At 34.3% G+C, this 27919-nt stretch overlaps 1 protein-coding gene across 4 annotated transcripts; it reads left to right on the forward strand.

The window, feature by feature from the left end:
• Positions 1 to 2796: 2796 nt before the first annotated feature.
• LOC110619216 (protein PLANT CADMIUM RESISTANCE 10) lies at positions 2797 to 26144 on the forward strand. 4 transcript variants are annotated; one of them, XM_021762504.2, is made up of 8 exons: positions 2797 to 3133; positions 3289 to 3600; positions 4036 to 4192; positions 4525 to 4704; positions 4830 to 4883; positions 14511 to 14688; positions 24339 to 24565; positions 25539 to 26144. In XM_021762504.2, exons 3-8 carry the CDS (start codon positions 4169 to 4171, stop codon positions 25710 to 25712), a joined length of 837 nt encoding a protein of 278 aa, XP_021618196.1. In that variant the 5' UTR covers positions 2797 to 3133; positions 3289 to 3600; positions 4036 to 4168; the 3' UTR covers positions 25713 to 26144. The 4 variants fall into 4 exon arrangements, with proteins under 4 accessions (XP_021618196.1, XP_021618195.1, XP_021618197.1 ...); XM_021762503.2 differs by having other exon boundaries at positions 3289 to 3435; XM_021762505.2 differs by lacking the exon at positions 4830 to 4883 and having other exon boundaries at positions 2800 to 3133.
• Positions 26145 to 27919: the final 1775 nt, after the last annotated feature.

The following is a 27919-nucleotide window of genomic DNA, read 5'->3' on the forward strand; positions in this document are numbered from 1 at the left end:
CATGTCACCTATTAGATAGTACTATTTACTATTTGAAAATTATATTATTCATGAACTAGAAATTTCAAGATGTTGTACTATTGATTTTAATTATTGAGTATTTTTAATCTTTGTGGTATGAAAAAACTCATTAATTGGTTACTTTATTTTGTAAAAATATTTATTAATTATCCCCTCTATATTGAAGACATTTTAGACTTTTGAATAATATTTAATGGTTAAAATTAATAGAGAGATTAATTAGTATATTTTTTAAAATTTCAGGGACATTTTAATATATTTTTCTAAATTGAGTGATGTGAAACCTCAGATAAACAATGTAATCTAAAATCCCAATACACAATAATATCAAATCACACACGAAAATTAATTTTCAAGCATTCTATTACATTCTTGAATAATAAATAAAAAAGAACATAGATAATCAAATAAGAAAATAAAAATAAAAGTGTCATAAAGTTGCTAACCGCGATAAGATGTTAATTCTTTATGCAATACAAAGTTAAATCAAATTCTCACTAGAATTTATTAACTAAAGAAGATAATTATTCATGAACAAGTTAAAATTTGAGGATGCTACTTAGAAGGATTTATAGCCTTCTACAGCCTAATCTTAGTGGTAAAAGGATTAATTCTAATGTAGAACGAATTCTTGATCAAATAGTCAACCCTTCCTCGATGTGGAGTACAATAAAGATTCTTTTGCTAGATAGACTAGGAGAACTATTTCTTCTTATGGGTTGCATGAATTTGGCTACCTACAATGGACCTAACTAAATTAAAATAAGTTTACTAAAATATTAAAATCTCAAAAATAATAAAATGAACCTAAGTGCAATTCAGGTCCAACATGCTATGTGGCCATAAGTGTGCTGCAACAAGCCCATATGACTTCTTTTTTCAGCTCAATTACTCCTTTGCTTAAATCATGTTTATGAACACTTTATCTCGTAGATTTCATATGTTGCGAACTTGGGCTTTTCTTAGTATGCATTAATTCCTCCACGAACAACTCGTTGCGCTAAGTGTTGAAGCAATATTTTAATTTTCTTTACATGAGCCCTTATTATTGGTGAAGGAGGTAATGTGATATTCGCATCCATTTCATTGCTCATGTGCTTGGCTCCCATGTTCACATCATCTCCTCCCTCCTTAAAAGGATTTGTCCTTAAATTTGGGACATCAAAAGGAGATAAATAAAAAATATTAAATGTAGCAGAAATAAAATACTCACCAGGTAAATTAATGTAGTATTGTCTATGCACTCCAATACTTGGAATAGACCATCTCTTTTTGGATCCAACTTAGATTTTCATTACTTAGGAAACCTTCTTTGCAAAGGTGTACCCACACCCAATCACCAGATTCAAAGATCACTTGGCATCTTCCACGGTTTGCTTTCTTGGCATACACCTTATTCTTTGCATCAATATGCTGTTTGGCTTTTTTATGTATAGAATAAACCAATTTCACCTTTGCTTTCCCATCTAAGCTAGATATTTCACTCAAAGGAAGAGGTAACAAATCCAATACAGTTAGTAGATTAAAATCATAAAGAACTTTTCAAAGGGAGAATAACTTGTGAAAAAATGAATGGATCTTCTATATGTAAATTCAATGAAAGGAAAACAAACTTTTCAAGTTTTCAAATTTTTATCCACAAAAGCATGCAGTAAAGTTCCTAAAGTCCTATTCACAACTTCAGTTTAGCCATCGGTTTGTGAGTAATATATAGTAAAATACAAAAGTTTAGTTCCTAACTTTTCCCATAAAACACGCAAAAAATGACTAAAAAACTTCACATATTTATCAGAAACAATAGTCTTAGGAACTCTATGCAATCTAACAACCTCATAAAATAATAGATCAACAATGTATGTGGCATCATCAGTTTTATGATATGTAATAAAATGTGCCATTTTGCTAAACCTATCAACAATAATAAATATGTTATCCCATCCCTTCTTAGACCTAGTAATCCCAATACAAAATCTATAGAAATATCCGTCTAAGTTTAGAAGGTACATGTAGAGTTGTATGTAGATCATGTGGATAGACTTAGACTTAGCTTGTCTACGTGCAATGCATTATGCACTTATTCCTTCAATATCTTTTCGCATGTGAGGCTAATAAAAATATTCAGATAATACATCTAAAGTCTTATACACCCTAAAGTGTCCCATTAGACCACCACTATAAGACTCTCGCATAAGAAATTCACACACCGAACAAGTAGAAATACATAATTGATATCCTCAAGTTTTAAGTAATTTATAAACACTTAGTCTTTATAAGCTCGTTACATGATTACCTAACATTTTAAACACTTATAAGTTTTAAATAACTTTTAAGCACTTTATCATCATAAGCTCCTTTTCATAAGCTACGAGAGTGTTTAGTTTAATTTATGAAATTTAACTTATAAGTATCAAGTGTTAAACTAATTTGAGATTAAAAGTACTTTTAAATTATTATGTATTTAATATAAATGTTTAATGTGATAGATAAAATTAATGTATTTAAAAACACATTTCTTACGAAAATAACTAAAAATGCTATAAGTCGAGATTATATATTATAATTTTAAATTTTTAATAAAAATAATATAATAATTTAATTAATCAAATTATTTTATATGCAAGGTGCTTATAAAGCACTAAAATAAAAAAGATGAAACCAACTTATTTCCTTTTGTGATGAGTTTACAAGGTAGTCAAACACCCTCTCGGTCAAATACCCTTTTTAAGTCCAAAAAGTTAAAATGGACTTATTTGGATAACATGAAAATTTTAAGGGGCTGTTTTAGACTTATTTCCTTCCTACTCCCATTACTTGCAGATTTATTCGTCCTCCTCTTCCTCAACCCGTCAAATACCGACCAGTAAATCCCCCTCCACCACGACGACCTCCGTCCGCGCCAACTCACTATCTAGTCCTTCCTAATTTCTCAGCAATCGAAAGAACCAAATCGAGGAGCATCTAGGCACATCATTCTCGATTTCAGACTCACCACTGTCGGGAACTATCATGCTTAGGACCTCCAACCATCCTCCATTTCGACGGGAAATTCAGTGAAGATTTAAATTAGGACCGCTTGAGTCTTGTATGAGCTTACCCTAATAATCATATCAGGGTACATTTATCTTTATTCTTGTTCTTTGAATTTGATTGTAATTCTGCAAACATTGACTAATAATAGTATGCTATTCCCATCAATAATCTTTGAGTAGTTATTTTAGCTATTTGTTCATTCTTTAAGCTCATTACTCACTATTTCTTATTATTCAGGGCTTGCCGATCGTATTCAATGGCATTGTGTCTTTAAACCTTGTGGGAGGCTAAAATTGTTAACTTGCTTCATTTTTGAGCTTTTGGATTTCGACGTTTTGATAGGGATTCATCTGTTACGTAAAAAAGGATGCCAAGGTCGCAAAGGTATTGGGTAGTTGTAGTCGAAGAGTTATGCAGCATACTTTGCAGATGCTTCTTGGTTGATAGTGGTGTTTATCACCTTCAAAATCCAAGCAGTATATAGGAATATGAACACCCATATTTATCCAGAATTTGTTGTTAGTTTCAAAGTCTCATTCCAATACTGAGGTGATCTGCTGTTACTCTTGAGGTTTCAGTTTCTTGATGAAAATTATGCCTTATATATATATAAAATATGGATGCACATGTATACCCACTTGCACAAATGTTCCCATTTATAATTCTCCTTTTAATGAACAAGAACCTGAAGATTGAGGACCTTGCACTGGATGGATGCACTCTTGATTTGTCATCTGCTGGATGGAACCGATAAATTCTCTTGGTTTCAGAATCAAGCTTGAATCTAAATTGTCCAATCTAATTGGATGCTGATATTTGAATCCATGACACACAGTAACATTCCAGAGATCAGTAACTGCTACAATTATTCGTCCAGTTGCTTAGTTGGTGGTGTCTTCTCTGCAGATGTTGTATGCATTCATGGATTTCTTTTCTGAAAGTTTCTTTTAACTTGACTGCTAGATTTGTTTTCTCTCCCTACAGGAATTTTGGCTGGAAGTGAGATAAAACAGGCTATTTCCAGTATCACTACATCTTCACAAGGTGCTCAGCAAAATTTACCAAATGAGTCTAACCAACCAGTAAAATCCTCCTGCAGTTGATTTTGAATCTACAAATGGAGTGTCATACAGATGATGTGGTAAGTAATCTGTTACTATTTGAGCTCCTTTTTTCATTTGTACATTTTTTACTGGGCCCCAAATTCGACATTTCAAATTTGAATTTTATTTCTTTGTTCCTTCATAAAAACTGTACTTATTTGTTAATAAGTTTCTGGCTTAGCTTCTGTTGCTTCTTTTGGCAACAGCATACTGAGCTTTTTTTGATGAAATTCCTCTTATGGGGGAACTTTATTTTTTCAAAAATTTATTTTTGATGTCATTTGCGAGTTCCATTGGTGTCCTTAGAATCTTGTATTGTTGCTTTTATCATTTCTGTACATTTGATTGATAACATTCAGTTATATCTTAGGGAAGTGAAAGTCAACCAGATTCTGGGGGATCTCTGGGAAGAGCTGCAAGTTTTGGTTTAAACAACACAAGGACCCCTAAGTTCCCTTGGACGCCTTTACCTATGTTGTTTTCTGCAATCTCAAGTAAAGTTCCTCATATAGAAATGGAACGTTCAACTACTCCTTATGAACTATTCCAGGTATTTTGGATAGCATATTGTCTTGTGATTTTATTTATTTGATTTATATATTTTGTGATATTTTTGTGTCACTTTTTTTTTTTTAAGAAAAAGAACTCAAAGATTTTAAATGCAATACATATTAGGCAAAGAAGATAAGCAGGGGAGATTTTATCAAAAAGTTGAGATCAATAGTCAAGGTGCTTTTTTGAAGTCGACAATAACAAGTCTTCAATGCATTGATCATTTGTTTGCGTGATAGTTGGAGCACCAATAAATTCAATTCACGAGTAATTTTAACTAACCGTTGACATATAAACTAATTGCCTTTTATCTTGTAATCTTTCAATGTTAGTCTACAACATAGTCTCATTGAGAAAAAAAAAAAAGAAAAACTCAAATCTCATACTTGCCTTAGTTTCTGTACAGAATGGACATGAAAATTGGAATAAGAGCATTGAAATTGGTAGAGGTGTCCTCCCAGTTTCCTGTTGATGTGGTAGGTGACTCAGCCCCACTAACATGTCAGCAAGGTTGGAGCTTAGTGTGACACCAACAAGAACCATGGGATTAGGTGGAATGTAGCCATAGCAACAGGATGAGTTCGACTTGCAGACCTGAGTGTATATTGACCTGACTCAAATCAAACTTACAACATAAGTGTTGGAGCTTGTCATTCATTTATGATGGCAGTAGCGTCATCTCCAGTGTTTGGGAAGCTCAAGGAAGGTCTAGATGTTGGAATTAGTTGGGTTTCTGGCGGGTCACAATTCTTTAGATTCTAAGTTTCTAACCGTATTGGATATTGGCTTCCGGGCAACTCCAAGTGCCTGGACAGGCACCAGAAGATTTTTCTGGGGCTAAGGCATTGACCTACACCAGCAGCACTCCAGCACAACAGTTTGATCCTCTGAATCATTGAGTAATGTAGTCATGAATTGATAATAGTTGTTAATTCATTTGCTAATCATTTGTTTGGTGACCAGTTGATGGATTGGGTGCCATGGGTGGTAGAATTGTTCATGGGTGTGGACCTTGGTCCACCCTAAAGAAGGGTTTGTGCACCCATCACGTAAAATGGCCCTCACCAATTTATGCCTTTGTTAGGGTCATGTGTGTAGGATCTAATTATGGGTCTGTGCAAAAAGTCTTTTGGCAAGGTAAGAGAAGGCGAGGATGGATTTTTCTTTTTGCTACCTATTTTGAATTGTTGTCAGGCTTATTAGAGAGAACCTGTAACCTCTTGAGTTTAGAGTACTTAAAGACTTTTTGGAAATTCTTCTGATGCCATCTTTATTAATTTGATGTGCTTAAATACTAAAGCTGGAGATAACCCTCTCCTACTTACAAGGAACCACAATGCATAGTGGAGGATCACCCTCCTTAACTTCGGAATAGAAAAATTAACAACTTCCCACTAACTACATCATGTCTAAACCCCTAATCATGACTCCCTAAATTATAGCAACTAAAAGAATAACTTAAAACAGCTCTACGATCATGGCATCTAGATCAGCAGCACTATGAACATGGACATATCTGATTCTCAACTGTCCAAAGTTTGTGGGTTATAGGCCACCTGTGTCTTTTTCTTCTTCCCATGGGTGTATCGGCTATATTTTTGCAAAGGCTTGCTAACAGCCTTCTTTCTAGATGGTTGAGGCTTGGCATTCAATTGGTTGGCCTGAGGCATAAAAAGTTCTCGCCTGAACCCAATGAACAAGTCCACTGGGCACTAATGTTTGAATGGCATGTTTTTGGGTAATTACTTTTGTGGGATACTCATTAGGAAGATGAAGTCTATTTCATGCAGTCAAGGCAAAATATCTAGGAATTATTTTGGTTTAATGTTTATGGAGATGAGTTTTTTTTTTCTTCCATATTTATGACCTTGTCTATGAATATTGGGTTTTAACCAGTGTTTTCAGACCCGGCCTGGTCTATAAACCGGTAAACGCAGAGATTCAGGGTTTAAGGTTTAACCGAAATCAAATCAGAGTTTAACCGGTATGCTATTAAATAAATATTGTAATTTTAATAATAACATTTTACTATAATGATTGTGTTATATATCTTAGAGATAATTATTAAAGTAAGTTCATTTAAATTTTGAGATTCAAAATATTTTAAAAATAATATTTCAAATAATAGTATTCAACATTATATAATATAAAAATACTTAAATTAAAATTTCATAATAATTAATAACATAAATATTAATATATTGAAATTGTATAACAAAGTAAATACAAAAATTGATGTATTTTTTACTTTACAAAAAATAAAATAATTTATTTTAAAAAATTTTCTTTTGATAAATAATTAGTTAAATGTTAATAATTATTTACAAGAGTCCTCTAATATATTATGTTAATTGTGAAAGAAATAATTGTAAATGAAGTGGTTCAGATGGTGGAAGGCAATGGAGTAACTCTGTATGGTAGAGAGTTTGAACCATGCAACCAACAGCGGCAATTCCTTTTTATCAAAAAGACCGATTGAATTTGGAAAATCCAATTCAAACTGTCCGGGTTAGCGGTTAGCTGGTTAACCAGCCGGTTCACACTGGTTTTCATTAGTTCTCTTCAATCGAGGGTTTTTCATCGAGCTGAATCGGACTTTGGTCTGGTTCCCGGTTAAACTAGTCCGGTCCAGTTTTGACAACTATGGTTTTAACTATTATATAACGTATTTGTGAATTTTTTTTATTAGAAGTTTCCTTATTTATAGAAATGTTAGCATTGTATCCTGTGACTTATTGGAAATGTGGTTTCCGAAAGTTGTTCTCTTTGATTTATTCCTTTGACATTCTTTTTATAATGACTCTCTCTTTCTCTCTCTCACACTGACACACACGCACACATGCACACACAAAGACACTGCTTTTTCTGTCCTACATTTCTCTCTTTGATCTGCCGACTTTAGAGATATTTTTATATTTTAGTAGAAAAGGTGAAAGAGTTGGGTCGGATGTGGTGGGTGTACATAATAAAAAATCCACCGAATGTAAAATTAAAATGATACGACACTTGGATCTATATGTAAAATAATTTTATGACTTAATATGTTAAAGCAATAGTAAAAATTCAATCTTTATCTTGTGTTCTTTATAAAATTATTAACTTGATTGATCCTTCCTCCATTGGATATTAAACTTAGGTTGTTTTCATGGAGGAGAAATTTGGGGTGATGCTATGTTTGTATTTTTGCTTAGCGGAAGAATATAGTATAAAATTGAACTTTTTATGTGTATGTCTAAAAATTTGGCTAAAATTGCACCCAATTGAAAAGATTGGAACCATGAATCTAAAATTGAAACGTATAGATTGAAATGTAAAAACATGTAAAATTGGCTTTCTTTTTTTGTCCAATTTGATTTTTTAAAAACAGCAAAATGTCAATAAAATTGATTAATTTCAAATTAAAGGAAAGAATTTAGGAGCATTAAGAGTATATTATTCCAAAAATGCAAATTTGGAACTTGCTCCAAAATTTGAGTTAATTTCTCAGCTACTATGATTTTGGAATGATGGCTAAATAATCGATTGTTATAAGATCTCTATTCTCTTCATTTCCAACTAACTTCGCTTTAATTAAGATGTTAGATTATTAGATCCACGGATCATGGATCGTGTCACAAAATGATGGATAGGAAATGAGCTCATTGGGGGAGCCCTTGACATCTATGCTCATTTGTGAGAGGTCTTAAATCCTAAATTTATTTGTAATTAATTTACTTGCTTCATTACTCATAAATTAACCTCGCATATATAATAAAGGTTATACAATAATATAAAAATTCCTAGCAAATTAAAATTCTTACAAAACTTGATAATAACAAGAAACTTTATCCTAATTTCAACTATAATAAATTGATAATAATAAGAAAGTTTATTCTAATTTAAACAATAATAAAGATTAACAATAATTAATATTAATTGATTCTATAGAGACTTTTTCAATATTTGGACTCGTTGAAGAATAAATTTAGATTATCTAGCATTCATAACATCACTATCCTCCTAGAGAAAGAGCCTGTCCTTAAGATCAAATTCAAGATAAGTTAGGCTAAAGTGATATAACCGATTCCTTTTCTAGGGCATCATCTTCTACATTGGCATTTGATCCTCTTACTCCACTTTTAGTCAAAACAATTTCTTGCATAGATGGCTTATAAGATAAAGTTCATTGCAACCGTAACTTCTTCTTGTCAATTATGATCCGGTGAGCTTTTTAATGAACAAAGAAGCAATACCTCTTGATTTGGAACTCTACATATTGCTTGCGTTAGTGCCAGATAATCCCCTTATAATATCACGAGGAACTACGGTAGATTGTGCCATGAACTAGGAAGTTGGCTTCCATCCACTATTTCTCTCCCGTTCTTGCTTGGGTTTAAATGCTTGTACTATATTCATAGCAATCATCTTCTCTATTATCCAAGTGTCAGTTTTATCTTCGTTTGAACGCCTCTATTCAGAATACTATTGTTGCTATCTGTACAAATGTCAAAGCCTTTGTTGCAATTGCCCTTGTAATTATTAAAAAAAATTTGTAACTATTGAGACAGATTTTGAAGTTGATTCTTTATTCGAGACTCGAACTTAGTGATCCTAGCTTTTGTTCTTGCTTCTACTTGAACTAGTCTAGCCTCATTTTGTGCCGCACTTCATGAAGTATTTCATTCCCTCACTTGAGTTTGTCGGATCTCCTAGAAGATTTTGCTCTGGTAGCGATTTGTTGAGCTTGTGGTCTAATGATACATCACAAGATAGACACAGAAGGAGCTCATTGGAGGGAATTCTCAACAGGCTCATTAACAAGAGTCTTAAATCTCCAATGTGTTTGTTATTAATTTGCTCACTTTATTACTTGTGAATTAACCCCATATATATAATGAAGGTCATACAATAGCATAAGAATTTTTGAGAAATTAGCTTATTTGCTAATCCTAATTGATTCTAGGGATTTGATTTGATTTGATTAGGATCCTTAATTATCTCTGTAATTATTATTTGATTATTTGCTTCCTGTTTAGATATGATTCTTTGTGTATAAATAGCCATGTAGACATATTGTACAAATCAAGAGGGAAATACAAGAATACTCAATATTCTTCCAAAAATCTTCATGGTATCAGAGCCTTTTTCCTGATTTTTTGGGTTCAAATTCAATTTTTCCTCTTCAGGGTTTCAAAACCCTAAATTTATTTTTTTGGTACTAACCCATTTAGGAGCCCTTCACTCTCTCACCGCCGGCACCAGAAGAACCGCCGGACTGCCGCCGGCCGATCGACCAGCCCCGACGCCGGAAAAGCTTGCGCGTGAGGCTCACGCGCCACCTCTTCCCGGCGCGTGACCCGGCGCTTCCCGGCGCGTGACCCATCATCTGCCACTGCTTTGCTGCTCCGATCACTCCGGCGACGATTCCGATCATCTTTCCGGCCTTCCCGTGCTGCTACCCGGTCCTTTTGGTGAATCGATTGGGCTCTCTTGTGTGTACACCCTTGAATACCTCCTATTCTGTCACCGTTTATAAATCTTTACCATGACAGAAGGTAAAAGGGTGTCAATGGCAGAAGGTAAAAAGGTGTCGATAGCAGAAGGTACAAGAATCTCGATTCCTAACTCTGATTCCTCATTCTTTAGTGCCACATCTGACGTTGTAAAGTCAGGTAATACTTCATCTCTCCATAATATTCCATGGATTATCGATTCTGGTGCGAATAGACACATGACAGGTTCGTCTAAAGGCCTTCTCAATTATTTTCCTTCCCTAACCAAAGATAGTGTCAAAATTGCTGATGGCTCTTTTACTCCCATATCCGGAACAGGTTCTGTTATTTGCACATCCAATATTAAATTATCATCTGTCCTCCATGTTCCCCACTTTCCTGTCAACCTTTTATCTGTTAGTGCTATCACCAATGCCCTTAATTGTAAAATTGAATTCTTTCCTGATCATTGTGTTATTCAGGATCTTCACACAGGAAAGAGGATTGGCAATGGTAGACTGCATGATGGCTTATATATGTTGGAGGGTGATCCAGGTTCTTCGATATCTCAAGCCTGTTTTGGAGAAAATAAAGATGTTAATCAGGAAATAATACAGTGGCACAGACGGTTAGGACATCCATCATTCTTTGCCTTAGAAAAACTTTATCCTAATTTGTTTGCTAAAACTCAGTTTGATTCTCTATTTTGTGATGCTTGTGAGTATGCTAAACACACTAGAACATCCTATCCTTTGAGTCATAATAAAAGTCAAATTCCTTTTGCGACTATTCATTCTGATGTTTGGGGGCCTACTCAAACTGTCTCATTGTCTGGTAATCGATGGTTTGTCACCTTTATTGATTGTTGTACTCGAATGACTTGGGTCTATTTGATTAAAGCTAAAAGTGATGTCTTTTCTTGTTTTCAATCCTTTCATAAGATGGTTTGTACTCAATTTAATACTAAGGTGAAAATTTTGAGAACTGACAATGGAAGAGAATACATGGATAGTAGCTTTTCTGCTTATTTGGAGAATAATGGGATAATACACCAGACTAGTTGTCCTTATACTAGTGCTCAAAATGGCGTTGCTGAGAGGAAAAATAGGCATCTATTGGAGGTAGCTCGATCTCTTATGTTCACCATGAATCTACCCAAAGCATATTGGGGAGATGCAATTCTTGCATCTGCTTATCTTATCAATAGAATGCCTCTCAAGAACCTTGACTTTATGAGTCCTTTGGCGGTTTTACAAGGGAAGAATTCATACGTTGTTCCACCAAAAGTATTTGGGTGTGTTTGCTTTGTCCATACTAGGACGGCAGGAAAACTGGATCCCAAGGCCCTTAAATGTGTGTTTGTTGGATATTCTCCAACACAGAAAGGATACAAGTGTTATCATCCTCCCTCTAGGAAATACTTCGTTAGTATGGATGTTACCTTCCGAGAAACTGAACCCTACTTCAGTACCAACCCCTCACCTCTTCAGGGGGAGAATAATGAGCCAGAAGAGGTGATCCCGAATTCTGTGATTTTGAGTGATATGGTTCAACCAGAAAGTTTGAGTTCTAGTAGACAGGGGGAGATGTCCAATCAGGGAGAGAGAACTGGTCGTTTGGACAAGCCAGATTTGAGAAGGTATTCAAGGAGAGACAAGGCAGAAGAAGCCATTATGCAGTCTACTCAGAGTCAAGAATCTTCTCCTGGTGAGTTACCTAGTCATGAATCTTCTTCTGGTGAGTTACCCACAACTCTTTCTTCTGGTGAGTTACCCACAACTCTTGAATGTTTCAATGACTTAGATAAACCTATTGCACAAAGAAAAGGGGTCAGATCTTGCACTAAACACCCTATTTCTAACTTTGTTTCTTATGAATCCTTATCACCTTCCTATAGAGCCTTTGCCTTGTCTATTTCCTCTGTGTCTATTCCACAGGATTGGAAGAAAGCTCTTGCAGATCCTAAATGGAAGAAAGCAATGATTGAAGAGATGAAAGCATTGGCTAAAAATGAAACTTGGGAGCTTGTCACTCTTCCACCTGAGAAGAAACTCGTTGGCTGTAAATGGGTATTCACAGTGAAACATAAAGCTGATGGCACAATTGAACGATTTAAGGCCAGATTGGTTGCTAAAGGTTTCACCCAAACCTATGGAGTGGATTATCAAGAGACATTTGCCCCAGTTGCAAAAATGAATTCAATCAGAGTTCTGTTATCTTGCGCGGCCAACTTGGACTGGGACTTGCAACAGTTTGATGTGAAGAATGCTTTCCTCCATGGAGATTTAGAGGAAGAAGTATTCATGGAAATTCCTCCTGGGTTCGCTGATGAGAAGACACAAGGAAAGGTGTGCAAGTTAAAAAAGGCTTTGTATGGGCTAAAACAATCTCCCAGAGCTTGGTTTGACAGGTTTAGCAGAGCCATGATGTCCTTCGGTTACCAACAAAGCAATGCTGATCACACTCTGTTTATCAAACATCATAAGGGTAAGATCACCCTTCTTATTGTGTATGTTGATGATATAGTGGTGACAGGTGATGACAAAGAGGAAATGGCTCAACTAAAGAGGTTGTTAGCTCAGGAATTTGAAATCAAAGATCTGGGAAAACTGCAATATTTTCTAGGTATCGAGGTGGCCAGATCAGAAAAAGGAATTTTCATCTCTCAAAGAAAGTACATTCTGGATCTTTTGAAAGAAACTGGTATGATGGGTTGTAAGCCAGCAGAATCTCCCATTGAAAGTAACCACAAGCTGAAAGCAGGAACTGGTGAGTCCGTGGATATTGGAAGATATCAGAGATTGGTAGGAAGGTTGATTTATCTCTCACACACTCGACCGGATATAGCCTATGCTGTTAGCTTAGTCAGCCAATTCATGCATGACCCTCGCGAGACTCATATGCAAGCTGTACTTCGCATCTTGAGATACCTAAAGTCTGCGCCAGGGAAAGGGCTTCTTTATTCCAAACATGGTCATCTCCGAATTGAAAGTTTTACAGATGCAGATTGGGCAGGATCTCTCGATGACAGGAGATCCACATCTGGCTACTGCACAGTTGTGGGGGGAAACCTTGTCACTTGGAGGAGCAAAAAACAAAGTGTTGTTGCTCGGTCAAGTGCGGAAGCAGAATACAGAGCAATGGCCCAAGGAGTGTGTGAACTCTTATGGTTGCAGAAGTTATTGGAAGAGTTGAGATTGTCCGAGAGAGACAAGATAACCTTGTATTGTGACAATAAAGCTGCTATAAGTATAGCACAAAACCCAGTCCAACATGACCGAACGAAGCACATTGAAATTGATCGGCACTTCATTAAAGAAAAATTAACAGACGGTGTCTTGAGCCTAGTTCATGTGACTTCTACTGAGCAACTTGCGGATGTGTTTACTAAAGGGCTTAACAACAAGATCTATCATAATCTAATTTGCAAGTTGGGCATGTGTGACATCTTTGCACCAACTTGAGGGGGAGTGTTGACTTATTTGCTAATCCTAATTGATTCTAGGGATTTGATTTGATTTGATTAGGATCCTTAATTATCTCTGTAATTATTATTTGATTATTTGCTTCCTGTTTAGATATGATTCTTTGTGTATAAATAGCCATGTAGACATATTGTACAAATCAAGAGGGAAATACAAGAATACTCAATATTCTTCCAAAAATCTTCAGAAGTCTTATAGTACTTTATAATAACTAGAAAGTTTATCTTAATCTGAACAATAATAAAAATTATCAATAATAAAAATTAATTGACTCTGAGAAGATGTCTTCAACATTTGGATTTTGTTAGAAGAATGGATTTGGTTTATCTGGCATCAATAACATATATGCTTAATTGAGCTGAGATTTAAATATTTCATAATTTTAGGTGGTTATCACTTCGATTTAATGCCAAATTAATTTTTGGAAATATGTTCAAGGTGTCTGATAAAATGCCTCGATGAATATATGCTTTTTCATCAGTTTGATATTTTCATTCCCTGTAGATGTTATGATCTTATATTCCTTTACCTGCAGTAGCAAATGATGGAGAATGATAATTTTTTTATATTGTGGGTCATTATTATTATTATTATTATTGTTATCGGTTTTAGTTTTGCTTTTATCATTGAAGCTACTGTTATTATTTTGTATTTTCTTCTCATTCTATTCCATACCTTTGTGATGTTATGGGGAGCCATTTTCCCGAATATAAACTCTAATGTAGCCTTGGGGAGTTACTAATTTCATTTTCAAGCATTTCAGTGTATTAGTTATTATTTTCTTTTGATTTTCAACTAGGATATTGGTGGAGCATTTGAATGTTATATGGGTGATGATTCTCTTCCAGGGAAATAAGAAAGATCAAAGCAGTTATGTGCCGCCACCTTATATTCCATTGGGACAATCAGATTTAGAAGCAGAGGTTGTTCCTCAAAATGAAGGCCGTCTTTCTTCAAATCAAACAAGTGGTGGACTGGCACAATGGTCATCTGGAATCTGTGCTTGTTGTGATGATATGCAGAGCTGTATGCTACTTTCTGCTTTCTGACCTTGATTTATCTAAAAAAAATAAAAATAAAGGTGCCTAATAAGTTGAATAAATGATGCTGGGTTCTTCTTCTCTTCTTTTGTTCAAGTCTAGGAGAAGGCTTCTAAAACAAAAGGTTTTGAAGGGTGGGGGTATTAAACGGGAATTTTGTACTCGTTTCTGTCTATAGAATTGCATTGCATTTTGTTTATCTCTTACTGTATTGCATCTGTTCTATTATTTAACTCAGCAGACCACCTTTCATATGGCTGGTGGAAGTCAGTATTAGTTGATAGGGTGCATGATTAATTAAAATATGTAGTCTAAGCAAGGTACCTGGTCAAAGGTAATTAAGAATACCAAATTTAACGTCTGGAAAATCTTATGTTCTCTTTTATTCCTCTCTTTTATGCCTTCCTCTGGCAAAATACAATTAGTTTGTTTACTGAGGAAGGATGAGTAACTTTTTTAGCTAGGCCTGATTGTGAATTTTGAGATCTTGATAGCCAGTTATGATGAGAAAGCGAAGGTATCATGGTACTTAAAAATATTACAAATATGGTTAGCATAATATAAGACATTTATATGGCCCACAGGCTGTGATGGCATATGACATGTTGCAGGAATTGATTATAAAGGGCTGGTTTTGGGTTTGATATGATAGCTAGGAAGAGTACAAACTGCATTCTCTTGTACACAAGTGTTGCTGTAGATTGTTTTTTTTTTTTTTCCATGTAGGACTAGAAAGCTAAATGGTATATGACAAGACAAGTTTTAGGTAAAGTTTGCAATTCAGATCTTGCATCGTGAACAATATTTGTGACATTATGTCACATATTATAGGAAGAAAAATAGGAAAAATATTAAGGGAATGTAATGAATATTTCTGTTATAAATAACAAACTACCAGCTGGTACAACTATGTATAGGTACAGCTGGAGTTAGTTACTATCTAGGACTTATAAATTGAAGAATTTTGAGAGGAATTTTTTATTCTATTTCAATTGAATTGATCTTTACAAGATTTGAGTATTTATGTACAAAGAATCAACTCCAATTATAAATATTTATCATAAGAATAAAATCCTTATCATCAAGCCTTATAATCAAGCCTAATTAGGATCCAAAGATTTGAATCCTCCTAATTAGGATAATTAGGAACCTTCTATGTTGGTCAACACTCTCTCTCAAGTTGGTGCATAGATATTTCACATGCCCAACTTGCAAATCAAGATGTGATAGGTCTTGTTACTGAGTCCTTTGGTAAACACATTAGCTATCAGAAGTCACATGATCTAATCTCAAGATACCATTTATTAACTTCTCTTTAATAAAGTGTCGGTCAATCTTTATATGCTTCGTTCGGTCATATTGAATCGGATTGTGAGCTATACTGATGACAGTTTTGTTATCACAGTACAAGAGGAGTTTGTCCCTCTCTAACAGTTTCAATTTCTTTAACAATCTCTACAACCATAGGAGTTAACAAATACCTTGTACCATCTCTCTATATTCTGTCTCAGCACTTGATTGAGCAACAACACTTTGCTTTTTATTTCTTCAAGTGACAAGGTTTCCTCCCACAAGTGTGCAGTAACCACTAGTCGACCTCCTATCATCAAGGGATCCTGTCCAATCTACATCTGTAAATGCGTATATGCGGAGATGACCATGTTTAGAGAATAAAAAACCTTTTTCAGTAGAAGACTTCAAGTACCGCAAAATATGAAAAACAGCTTGCATGTGAGACTCACGAGGATCATGTATAAACTGACTGACTAAGCTGACGGCATATGGTATGTCTAGTCGAGTATGTAAAAGATAAATCAGTCTGCCTACCAATCTTTGATGTCTGCCAATATCCACCAATTCGCTACTCCCTGCTTGTAGCTTGTGATTGCTCTCAATGGGAGTTTCTGTGTTTGCAGCCTAATATAACAGTTTCTTTCAAAAGATCCATAATGTATTTTCTCTGAAAAATAAATATTTCCTTCTTTGATCTGGTAACCTCGATTCCCAAGAAATATTGAAGTTTTTCTAGATCTTTAATTTTGAATTCCTCAGCCAAAAGCTGAGTCATCTCTTCAGTGTCATCTCCAGTCATTACTATGTCATCAACATAAACTATGAGAAGAGTAATTTTATCCTTGTGATGTTTAATAAATAGGTATAGCCAACATTGCTCTGTTGATAGCCAAAAGAAATCATACCTCTGTTGAATCGATCAAACCAAGTTCTGGGTGACTGCTTCAAACCATACAAAGCCTTCTTTAGCCTGCATACCTTTTTTTTTGTACTTATTCATCAGCAAATCCAAGAGGGATTTCCATATACACTTCCTCCTCTAAGTCTCCATGGAGAAATGCATTTTTCACATCAAATTATTGTAGGTCACAATCAAGATTGGCAGCGCAAGATAGCAATATTCTGATTGAGTCCATTTTGGCAACATGGCAAATAACTCCTGGTAATCCACTGCATAGGTTTGAGTGTAGCCCTTAGCAACTAGTCTGGTCTTGAATCTTTCAATTGATCCATCTGCTTTGTGTTTCACACTGAACACCCATTTGCAGCCAACTGATTTTTTTTCTTTTTCAGGTGGAAGAGACATCAACTCCCATATCTCATTTTTAGCCAAGAGTTTCATTTCTTCAATTATTGCTCCCTTCCAATTAAAATCTTTAAGAGTTTCTTTCCAATCTTGTGGGATAAACACAGAGGAAATAGACAAAGCAAAAACTCTATAGGATAGAGACAGAGAATCATAAGAGAGAGAGTTAGAAATAGAGTGTTTTGTGCAAGACCTAACTCCTTTTCTTTGAGTAATTGGTTTATTCAGATCATCATTGGGCTTAAAGTTTGGGGATAAATCACTAGATGGAGAAGTGGAAGATTCATGACACTGAGTAGGCTGCACAATGACTATTTTTGCTTCTGTTGTCTCTTCTTGAGCATCTCCTTAAATTTGATTTATCCAAACTCTAATTATCTTTTATTGATCACCAATAGTCTCTCTCTGTAGAGTAGTCTCCTCTAAAGTAAAACGCTTTAGAGTTATAGGACTAGGAATCATCTCTTCTCTTTTATTATTCTCCTTCGAAGAAGTGACGGGATAGTACTGAAGTAAGATTCAGTCTCTCTAAATATAACATCCATATTGACAAAGTATTTTCTAGATAGAGGGTGGTAACACTTGTAATCTTTCTATGTGGGAGATTACCCAACAAACACACATTTAAGAGCCCTCGGATCAAGCTTCCCACTTGTTCTAGTATGAACAAAATACGTGCATCCAAACACCTTTAGTGGAATAGTATAAGCATTTTTCCCTTGTAGCACTTCTAAAGGGGTTTTAAAGGCAAGAGTTTTGAGAGACATTCTATTAATGAGATAAACAGTGGTTAAGACTGCATTTCTCCAATAGGTTTTTGGAAGGTTCATGGTCAAAAGGAGAGATCGGGCTACTTCCAACAGGTACCTATTTTTTTTTTTAGCAATATCATTTTGGGCACTAGTGCAAGGACAACTAATTTGATGTAGTATCCTATTAGACTCCAGATAAGCAGAAAAACGACCAACCATGTTCTGTACCATTATCAGTTCTCAAAACTTTTATCTTAGCATTAAATTGAGTATAAATCATCTTGTGAAAAGATTGAAAGCAATAAACCATATCACTCTTTGCCTTTATCAGATAAACCCAAGTCATGCGAGTACAACAATCAATAAAAATAACAAACCAATGATTATCAGATAGTGAGACCGTTTGAGTAGGTCTCCAAATGTCAGAATGAATGGTTATAAAAGGGATTGTACTCCTATTGTTATTGGAGAGATAGGAGGTTCTTGTATACTTAGCATACTCACAAGTATCACAAACTAAAGAACCACATTGAGCCTTGAGAAATAAAATAGGATAAAGTTTTTCTAAAACAAAGAAGGATGGTTATCCTAACCGTCGATACCACTGTAGGTGAATTCACACTCAGATTCCTTTCCAATATATATAAGTCACTGTACAGTCTACTATTGCCAATTCTCTTCCTAGTTTGAAGGTCCTGAATAACACAATGGTCAGGAAAAAATGCAATTTTATAGTTAAGTGCTTTGGTAAGAGCACTAACAGATAAAAGATTAATAAGAAGTCCTTTCCAATATATATAAGTCACTGTAGAGTCTACTATTGCCAATTCTCTTCCTAGTTTGAAGGTCCTGAATAACACAATGGTCAGGAAAAAATGCAATTTTGTAGTTAAGTGCTTTGGTAAGAGCACTAACAGATAAAAGATTAATAAGAAAACAAGGAACATGAAGAACAGAGCATAGCTTGATATTTGAAGTACAAACAATAGAACCGGTTACAAAGATAGGAGTGAAGAAACCATCGGCTATTTTGATAGTATTTTTTTTTTGTAGACATGGAAGATAATTAAAAAAGCCTTTAGAGGAGCCCGTCATGTGTCTATTTGTGCCAGAATCAATAATCTATGAAGCAAAATCAATAGATGAAACGAAAGCATTATTAGAGGCCCTTATATTTTCCACATTGGTCACTTTCTTGCCTGTCATTTCAAGGAGAAGAAAAGAACTACCATTTTTTTTTTCAAAACATGTAAAGAACTACTGTTCACCGGAGAAGCAGAGGCGAAAAGGCAAGGGGCTGGGTTGGTCAGAGGTGCGACTTGAATGGGAGGTCATTGGAAAGGAGTGCCATTGAAAAAGGGCACCGGAGAAGGACCTACGCACTGGTGCATGAAAATAACGCCGAGACTGTGGTGGCGAGTGAGATCACGCGCGTGGCCGGAACAGAGGTGCGTTGCCGAGAAAAGGTCGGAAATCCAATGGGTATTCTCCTAGTATGGGCGGTGTCGGTTAACTTCCTCTATAGAGTCGCCTAGAAGCTTGATCTATAAAACTCTAACTCTGTGAACAGTATCGGAAAATCTTATACCAAATAATGTTGGTAAAGTTTTGATATTATGAAGAATTTTGGGAGGAATTTTTTATTCAATTCCAATTGAATTGATCTTTACAAGATTTGACTATTTATACACAAAAAATCAATCTAAATTAGGAATATTTACGATAGGAATAAAATCTCTATAATCAAGCCTTATAATCAAGTCTAATTAGGATCTCAAAGATCTGAATTTGAATCCTCTTAATTAGGAATCTTCTATGTTGGTCAATATAAATCCCTTTACATTCCATTGTGAAGGCATTGTGAATCAGATATACAACACACTATTGCCTTCTCCTTTATTCTGACTCTAATTCTCTCTCATTCTCTCATCCATATTCTTCTTCTTCTTCTCTCTCTTTGCCTCTCATTATACCTCCATTCATCCTGTTAGAGAATTATCTCTAACAGAAAATGAGACTAGAATTGGTGGCTATATCTCCCATTACTGTAACAGTGGCTGATGCCAGGAAGTTGTGTTGTGATCACAAATGTTCAGGATGGAAGTGAAAGATGCAAGGGCATAAATTTCAGTTTGAAGTAGAGTGTTGGAGGGTTTGATATGATTTTAGGTGCTGATTGGCTCAAAACCCATAATCAAGTGCTATTTGATTTTGAAACTTCATTTATTACTATTATAAGGCAGCACAAACCTTTACTGCTACAAGGGATTGGAGAAGCATCACTTTAATCTGGGTTATGGTATTCTTAAGATTTATTGCAGAGGAAAGGAGTGGATCTTCAGGCTCCTATATTTGGTATTTGGCAGGTAGAATTGACTGGTAGTTATGAAAAACAAGAAGCAGTTACTATTGCTATTGCTGCTCTCAATGAGGAAGAAGGAGGTTTACAGTAGTTACTAAAGAACTACCAGATTGTTTTTGCCGAACCTCAAGGCTTACCACCTTATAGAAGTTACAACCATGCCATTCCTCTTGTACAGAATGCCCAACCAGTAAATATTAAACCTTACTGATACCCCCACTACCAAAAAACTGAGATTGAAAGATTGATAGCGGATGTTGGACACTGCCATCATCCAACCCAGTAGTAGCCCATATTCCTCTCCTGTTTTGTTAGTTAAAATGAAAGATGGGACTTGGAGGTTTTGTGTGGATTATAGCAAGTTAAATGAGTTGACTATCAAGGATAAATTTCATATACCTATCATAGATGATCTCCTAGATGAATTGAAGGGAGCCAAAGTGTTTTCTAAAATCGATCTAAGGACCAGATACCTCTAGATAAGAATGCTAGACCAGGACATTCCCAAAACTGCCTTTAAAACACACCATGGCCACTTTGAGTTTAGGGTCATGCCCTTTAGATTAACTAATGTCCCTGCTACATTCCAAGCTTTAATGAATCACATTTTCCCGCCTTTCCTTAGGAAATTTGTGTTAGTATTTTTTGACAATATTTTGGTCTATAGCAAGAATATGGAGAAGCATTTAAAACATTTAGAGGAAGTATTTCAATTCTTGGCAACTCAACAATTATTTGCTAAGTTTTCCGAGTGTTTTTTTGGACAGCAGCAAATTGAATACTTGGGTCATATCATTTCTGCAGCAGGAGTAGCTGCTGACCCTAGTAAGGTTGAAGCAATGGTGAATTGGCCAATCCCTCACACTATTAAAGACCTCAGGAGTTTTTTAGGTCTTTCCGGCTATTACAGATAGTTTATCAGCAATTATGACATTATTTGTAGACCATTAATTAACCTTTTGAAGAAAGATGCATTCAGATGGGGTCAAGAGGCACAACTGGCCTTTGACACCTTGAAGCAGTAGATGACTGAAGCTCCAGTGCTGTCTCTGCTTGATTTCTCTTAGCCGTTTATTACGGAGACAGATGCCAGCAGATGCCAGCAACTGGGATATTGAAGCTGTTTTATATCAACAAGGGCATCCCATTGCTTTTATTTTCAAAGCCTTTGGCCCAAGGAGCAAAGCCATGTCTGTGTATGAAAAGAAACTATTAGCTATCACCTTTGCAGTGAGCAAATAGCGACATTATTTGGAGCAGGGCCAATTCTTTATCAAGATTGACCATGAAAGCATCAAGTATCTCTTAGAACAAAGGCTCCATACCAATTTACAACAGAGAGATATTTCTAAGCTATTAGGGTTGGATTACAAGATCTTATACAGGAAGGGGATTGAAAATAAAGTAGCAGATGCTCTTTCTAGACAACTTGAGGCTGCAACAAACACATTGCATTTTGTTGTTATTCCTACTTGTATGCAACATCGTATTGCAAGTTATGAAGGAGATAACAAGGCTACTGAGATGATTCAACAATTATCTGTGGATGCTGCTGCTGTCCCTAGGTATCAATTGAAGAAAGGAATTCTGTTTTCTAAGGATAAAATGTATGTGGGTAGCTATACTTCATTAAGGCTGCAATTACTAGAGTCCTACCATAATTCTCCTATTGGAGGGCATTCAGGTGACTTATTTGAAACTCAAGAGATATTTTTTCTGGCTTAGTATGCTTAAAGATGTCATGAAATGGGTGAGAAGCTGTGACGTGTTTGCTAGATGCAAGGGAGAACATTATGTCTATCCAGGCTTGCTACAGCCATTACCTATTCCCTTTCAGGCTTGGCAAGAGGTTTCTATGGATTTTATTGAGGGCCTATCCAAATCAAAAGGGAAGAATGTGATACTGGTAGTAGTATGTAGATTAATAAAACTAGCTCATTTCATGCTCCTATCACGTCCTTTTTCTGCTGTTTCTGTGGCCCATCTTTTTATGGATAAGATTTACAAGTTACATGGGCTTCCTAAAGTGATTGTAAGTGATTGTTTCTGACAGGGACAAGATCTTCACCAGCTTATTTTGGCAAGATCTATTCAAATCCTTGGGGATTAGATTAGCACTTGGAGCTGCTTACCGTCCACAATCAGATAGTCAGATTGAGAGGATTAACCAGTGCTTGGAGAACTATCTCAGATGTGTGGTGCACCTCAAGCCTAATTCTTGGGTCTAGTGGCTTCCTATGGCTGAATGGTGGAATAACTCCTCACCCCATATTGCACTTAAAATGTCCCCTTTTGAAGCCCTCTATGGTTATCCTCCGAGTTTTCCATTTCAAACACCAGATGGGCTAGTTGTTGATGTTGTAGAGTGGTCTTTTCATGATAAACAACAACTAAGTCACCTTCTTAAGGAAAATTTACAGCTGGCTTAACATCAAATGAAGCAGCAGGCAGATAAGAATATCTGAAAGGGAATTTGAAGTAGGAGATCTGGTATTCTTGAAACTACAGCCCTATAGGTAGACCTCCCTTGCTCTTAGAGAGTCCCTGAAACTAGCAACTAAGTACGATGGGCCCTAAAAAGTACTTGTTAGAGTTGATAAAGTTGCTTACAAACTTGAGTTACCTCCAGAATGTTCCCTACATCCTGTATTTCATGTGTCTATGCTTAAAAAGGAGGTGGGGGACAACAACATTACTATTATTATAGCACTACCAGCTTTCCAGGATGACCAAATTATAGTGGCTCCTGAGAAGGTCCTGCAAACTCGCACCATTTCAAGAGAGTCCGTCCCTATTCCACAAGGTCTCATTAAATGGTGTAATCTACCTGAAGAAGATGCTACTTGGAAGACAAAGCCTTTATCACTGCTCAATTTCCTCACATACCCCTTTCTTGGGGTCAAGAAAGTTTTCAACCAGGGGGTATTGTCACATATTATAGGAAAAATGTTAAGGGAATGTAAGGAATATTTCTGTTATAAATAACAAACTACCATCCGGTACAACTATGTATAGGTACAATTGGAGTTAGCTGGGATCTATAAATCCCAGTATATTCCATTGTAAAGGCATTGTGAATCAGTTGTACAGCACGCTATTGCCTTCTCCCTTATTCTGACTCTAATTCTCTCTCATTCTCTCATCCTTATTCTTCTTCTTCTTCTTCTTCTTCTTCTTCTTCTTCTCTCTCTTTGCCTCTCATTATCTCTTCATTCACCCTGTTAGAGAATTATCTTAAACACATTAATTTAGGACAGTTTAAGGAAACTAATTTTATTTATTTGGGAAATAATTCAGATATGCATCATATGGAAATCTGCTCACTAACTTGAAGAACAGTGATACCTTATTTTCATGTGTAGCACTAGTCAGGCATCACTTCAATTTTTGAATAGCATCAATTACAGGAAATATAATTTTAAAGATATTGAATTCCTAAATCTATAAGGCTTTGGACTTCCATCAAAACTAAAAGTTTTGATGTATTCCTAGATGAACAAGTACTCAAAATTAATACAAATAACTAAATAAATAAATGATTCAGGCAACCGTTACTGCAAAGGTATAATATGTAATATGTGCCCCTAAGGTCTTAATTGGTAATATACTGGAACAGCTGCTAATTTATGAAATAAACTGTTGTATAGAAATTCATAGAGTAAAAAGTGCTAAAAAATGTTTCATTTGAATTCTATGTCATCTAAACCATAATCCTAGGTTTCTTTAGTCTTAAATCTTGATTTTTCTGGAGCTTCCTATTGTTTGCATCAGATGATTATGAAAAGGCAAGTTTTCAGAGAATACACTGATTTTATACTATATTTGATGATTTATACAATACTACTATTTCTCTATGACAGAAAACACATCTTTTATTGCCCAAACTAAACATTACCAATTACTGTACTTTTCTCCTTTTACAGGTTGTGTTGGCCTCTTTTGTCCTTGCTATTTGTTTGGAAAGAATGCAGAGTTTTTGGGCTCTGGAACTTTGATCGGCTCTTGCATGACTCATTTTATTTTGTGGGCTATTGTCAATACTATATGTTGTTGCATGACTGATGGCATTTTGTTGGGATTACCTGGATGCTTCGTTGCATATTATGCCTGTGGCTACCGCAGGGCACTGCGAGAAAAGTATAATTTGCAGGTACAACTAATTTAGCCTTGTGAAGTTAAAAACTATATTTTTTTATCGTGTTAACTGGATTATGTGCCTGCTTTGGCCCTACTTTGTGCTGCTGATATAGGACACTAGTTTTCCTCTCAAAGATGTTTAAATCAGGTTTATTCTTGTATTGTGTTATGAAGTTCTGAGGTCATTAAAGTAATAAAAGTTGTATTAAGATTAAGAGTGCAGATTTCTTTAATTAATAAAAAAATAGTATTAAGCCTTTGTTTGTTTCAAGGAAAATATTTTTTCAAAAAAATATTTTTCACATTTTTTTACGTTTTGGGCACTTAAAAAAATTAGTCAATGGAAATTATTTTCTTAGTGAAAGGAGAAATTAAGTCATTTTCTGCACTTTGAGAATCTTAGTGAAAGGAGAAATTAAGTCATTTTCTGCACTTTGAGAATCTTATTAAGATCTCTATGTATAACTTTGTTAATATATTTTCTCTTTTAAATTAAAATTAAATGACGAAAAATAAGTTATTTTTATTTTCTGATGAAAATGTATTTCACAAAAAATATTTTCTAAATATAAGTGATTTTCCGCAAACAAACGGAGCCTAAGATTAAGATTGCAGATTAAGGAGGTACTAGGTAGTTTTGGAGATTTTATGCGTGTTTTGTTAAAGCCTATGAGTTGGGATTTAGTGCATACTGCATAGAATAAAACAAAAAAGGTAGGAGAAGATATAGAGAGGATTAGAGCAGAGAGGCAGAGACTGGAAATAATTTTTAGGTTTGTACATCCTGCTGATAATTGATATTTAGGGTTCCATAATCTATACACTAGAATGATTATGGCTCGTATATAGCCTGAAGGTTCTAGTAATAACATTAAATAACGTTATTCAGGATAAAGTTCCATTGCTTTGAAATTGTTCAGCTACCTATATGACCTAAAATTCCTAGTAGTAACAGCAAATATACGTTTTTTTGATTGCTTATGCAGGAAGCACCATGTGGTGACTTCACAACGCACTTCTTCTGCCATTTATGTGCTAATTGCCAAGAGTACAGAGAGATTCGTGAAAGGACTTGCATCTCTAATTCTGTTGATGTTAATATGCCTGTAGTCACAGCTCCCCCAGTCCAGACAATGGAGTCGAATAATATTTCAGAATAATGCTGTTGGTGCTGGAAGCCAATGGTAGGACAAATAGATGATTGTTGCTATTTCTTGGTTTTTTATGTGCTTTGACCGATTTTGTCACTTAGCCTTGAGATAGTATTACCCCACCAAATTTTTATCAGTTGAGCTGAGATGTGTTGCTATGTCATGACATTAAGTGAATTGTTATCATCTGCTGTCTTGATTCCGGCAACTTTGATACAGATGGAAATTATCTTTATTTGAAGGCAGAGACTGTAATTATAAACAGAGAGTAAGTGCACTTGACATCTCTCTCTCTCTCTCTCTCTCTCTCTCTCTCTCTCTCTTTCTCTCAGACAAATTGTCTTAGTCAACATATGGTAACCATTGATGGTTTTGTGTAGTGTGTAAAATTTTCAAGGTAGGCAACGACTTGCCTGATATCTGATTTCTATTATGGCTTTATATATATTACATCTAACATACATATCTGGAAACTTAAAAGCCTATAAAGTTAATTTATTACCATGTATTGCAGTAGCAAAGGGGAATTAGTTTCATCTTCTACAAGTTTTTATTTAATCATTTCATCCACACGCTTTAATATTCCTTGTATATTTTGCTCAAATGCCTTCTATAAATTACTTTCTACCAATAAAAGTAAGGGTATACAAAATCTAGAGAGTAGTCGCTCATTAAATTTTCAGTAATAAATAAATTAGCCTTTGAATTTAATTTTCATTTAATAAAATTATTCTTCTATTAATAAAAAATATTTGTTGTTAATTGATAGGAGAGCATTCCGTCTTAGAAAGAAACACCCGCACGAAACGCTCTTTAGCACGAGATTTTAATCTTGCGTGTCTATCATTTCGCTACCAAAGCATCTTGAAAAATGAATTGTATTCCATGAATATGATATTTATCTAATGTGATATATGGAATATATCACATATATAAGAAAGGTGGGGTATTGACAAAATTATTAAAGATTGACATTTTTTATTTATGTTCAACAACATATTAATTGTTCTTTAATTAGAAGTTATATGATTTTTAATGACCAAAAAACCTCTTTAAATGTCTATTTTTAAAAAATTATTATTAACTAAAAAAAATATGACTGTTAAATTTGAATTAAATTATCATTAATATTGTTGTTAAAAATTATTTTGGATAAAAATATTTAATTGTTAAATAAATGATAATGACAGTAAAAATTATGATTACAAATTATAAATATTTATTAAAAATTATATTAATTATTATTTATTTTTTAATATAATTAAATTAAAATATGAAATTTAATTTTATAAATAAAACTCTTTCATTAATAATTTTATAAGAATTCATTCTCTAAAAAATAATTAATAATAATATATTTTTTTATTTTATATACATAAAAAAATAATTAAAAAATATAAATATTAATTTAAGTTTTTTTAAATAAATTTTCAAAATAAAATCACTTCAATGTCTTTATTCACTTGTAAAAGTAAGTATATATCAAATTAAATACTTTATATTAATGTATTAAATATAAATTTAATGATTTAGAATCTATTGATAATTCAAATATATTTTTTTTACATTAATTTAAATTCTTTTAATATTTTATTTACAATTAATTATATATATGCATCGTAAAAAAAATTCGGCAAGGTTGTGCCTGTATATTAGATAATTCAAAATTTTCAAATAAATAATCTCACAATCTCTACAAAATAAAATTTTAAATTATTGTACAATCTAATTACATTTTTCTTATTATCACATTATTCAATTTAAGTATATCTATTTGATTATTAACTTTAAGTGCAGAGTTGGCTTGCATATTGGAAAATTTTAAAATTTCAAATAAATAAATCAATCTCACAATCTTGTACAAAATAAAATTTCAAAGCACTCATTATTGTACAATCTAATTACATATTTTTCATTATTATATTACTCAATTCAAGTATATATATATTTGATCTATAAATTTTAAGTACAACTGTTCGATAAAAAATTCAGACAATTTTAAAAGTTTTAAAAAAAAATCAATTTCACAACTTGAATAAAATAAAACTTCAAAATACTCATTATTGTACAATCTAATTACATATTTCTCAGTTCAATTCAAGTATACATATTTGATCCATCATTTTTAAATGCAACTGTCTAATAAACAATCTAGCAGAGTTCTGTCTGTATATTAAATATTTCTAAAATTTCAAACAAACATTGCAATTTCACAA

Source organism: Manihot esculenta, chromosome 7, assembly GCF_001659605.2.
Source record: "Manihot esculenta cultivar AM560-2 chromosome 7, M.esculenta_v8, whole genome shotgun sequence".
NCBI lineage: Eukaryota > Viridiplantae > Streptophyta > Magnoliopsida > Malpighiales > Euphorbiaceae > Manihot > Manihot esculenta.

Coding starts and splice junctions, on each gene's coding strand:
- LOC110619216 (XM_021762504.2), top strand. CDS start 4,169: ATGGAGTGTCATACAGATGATGTG. Junction 4,705..4,829: donor CTCCTTATGAACTATTCCAG/GTATTTTGGATA, acceptor AATACATATTAG/GCAAAGAAGATAAGCAGGGG. Junction 14,689..24,338: donor TTGTGATGATATGCAGAGCT/GTATGCTACTTT, acceptor CTCCTTTTACAG/GTTGTGTTGGCCTCTTTTGT.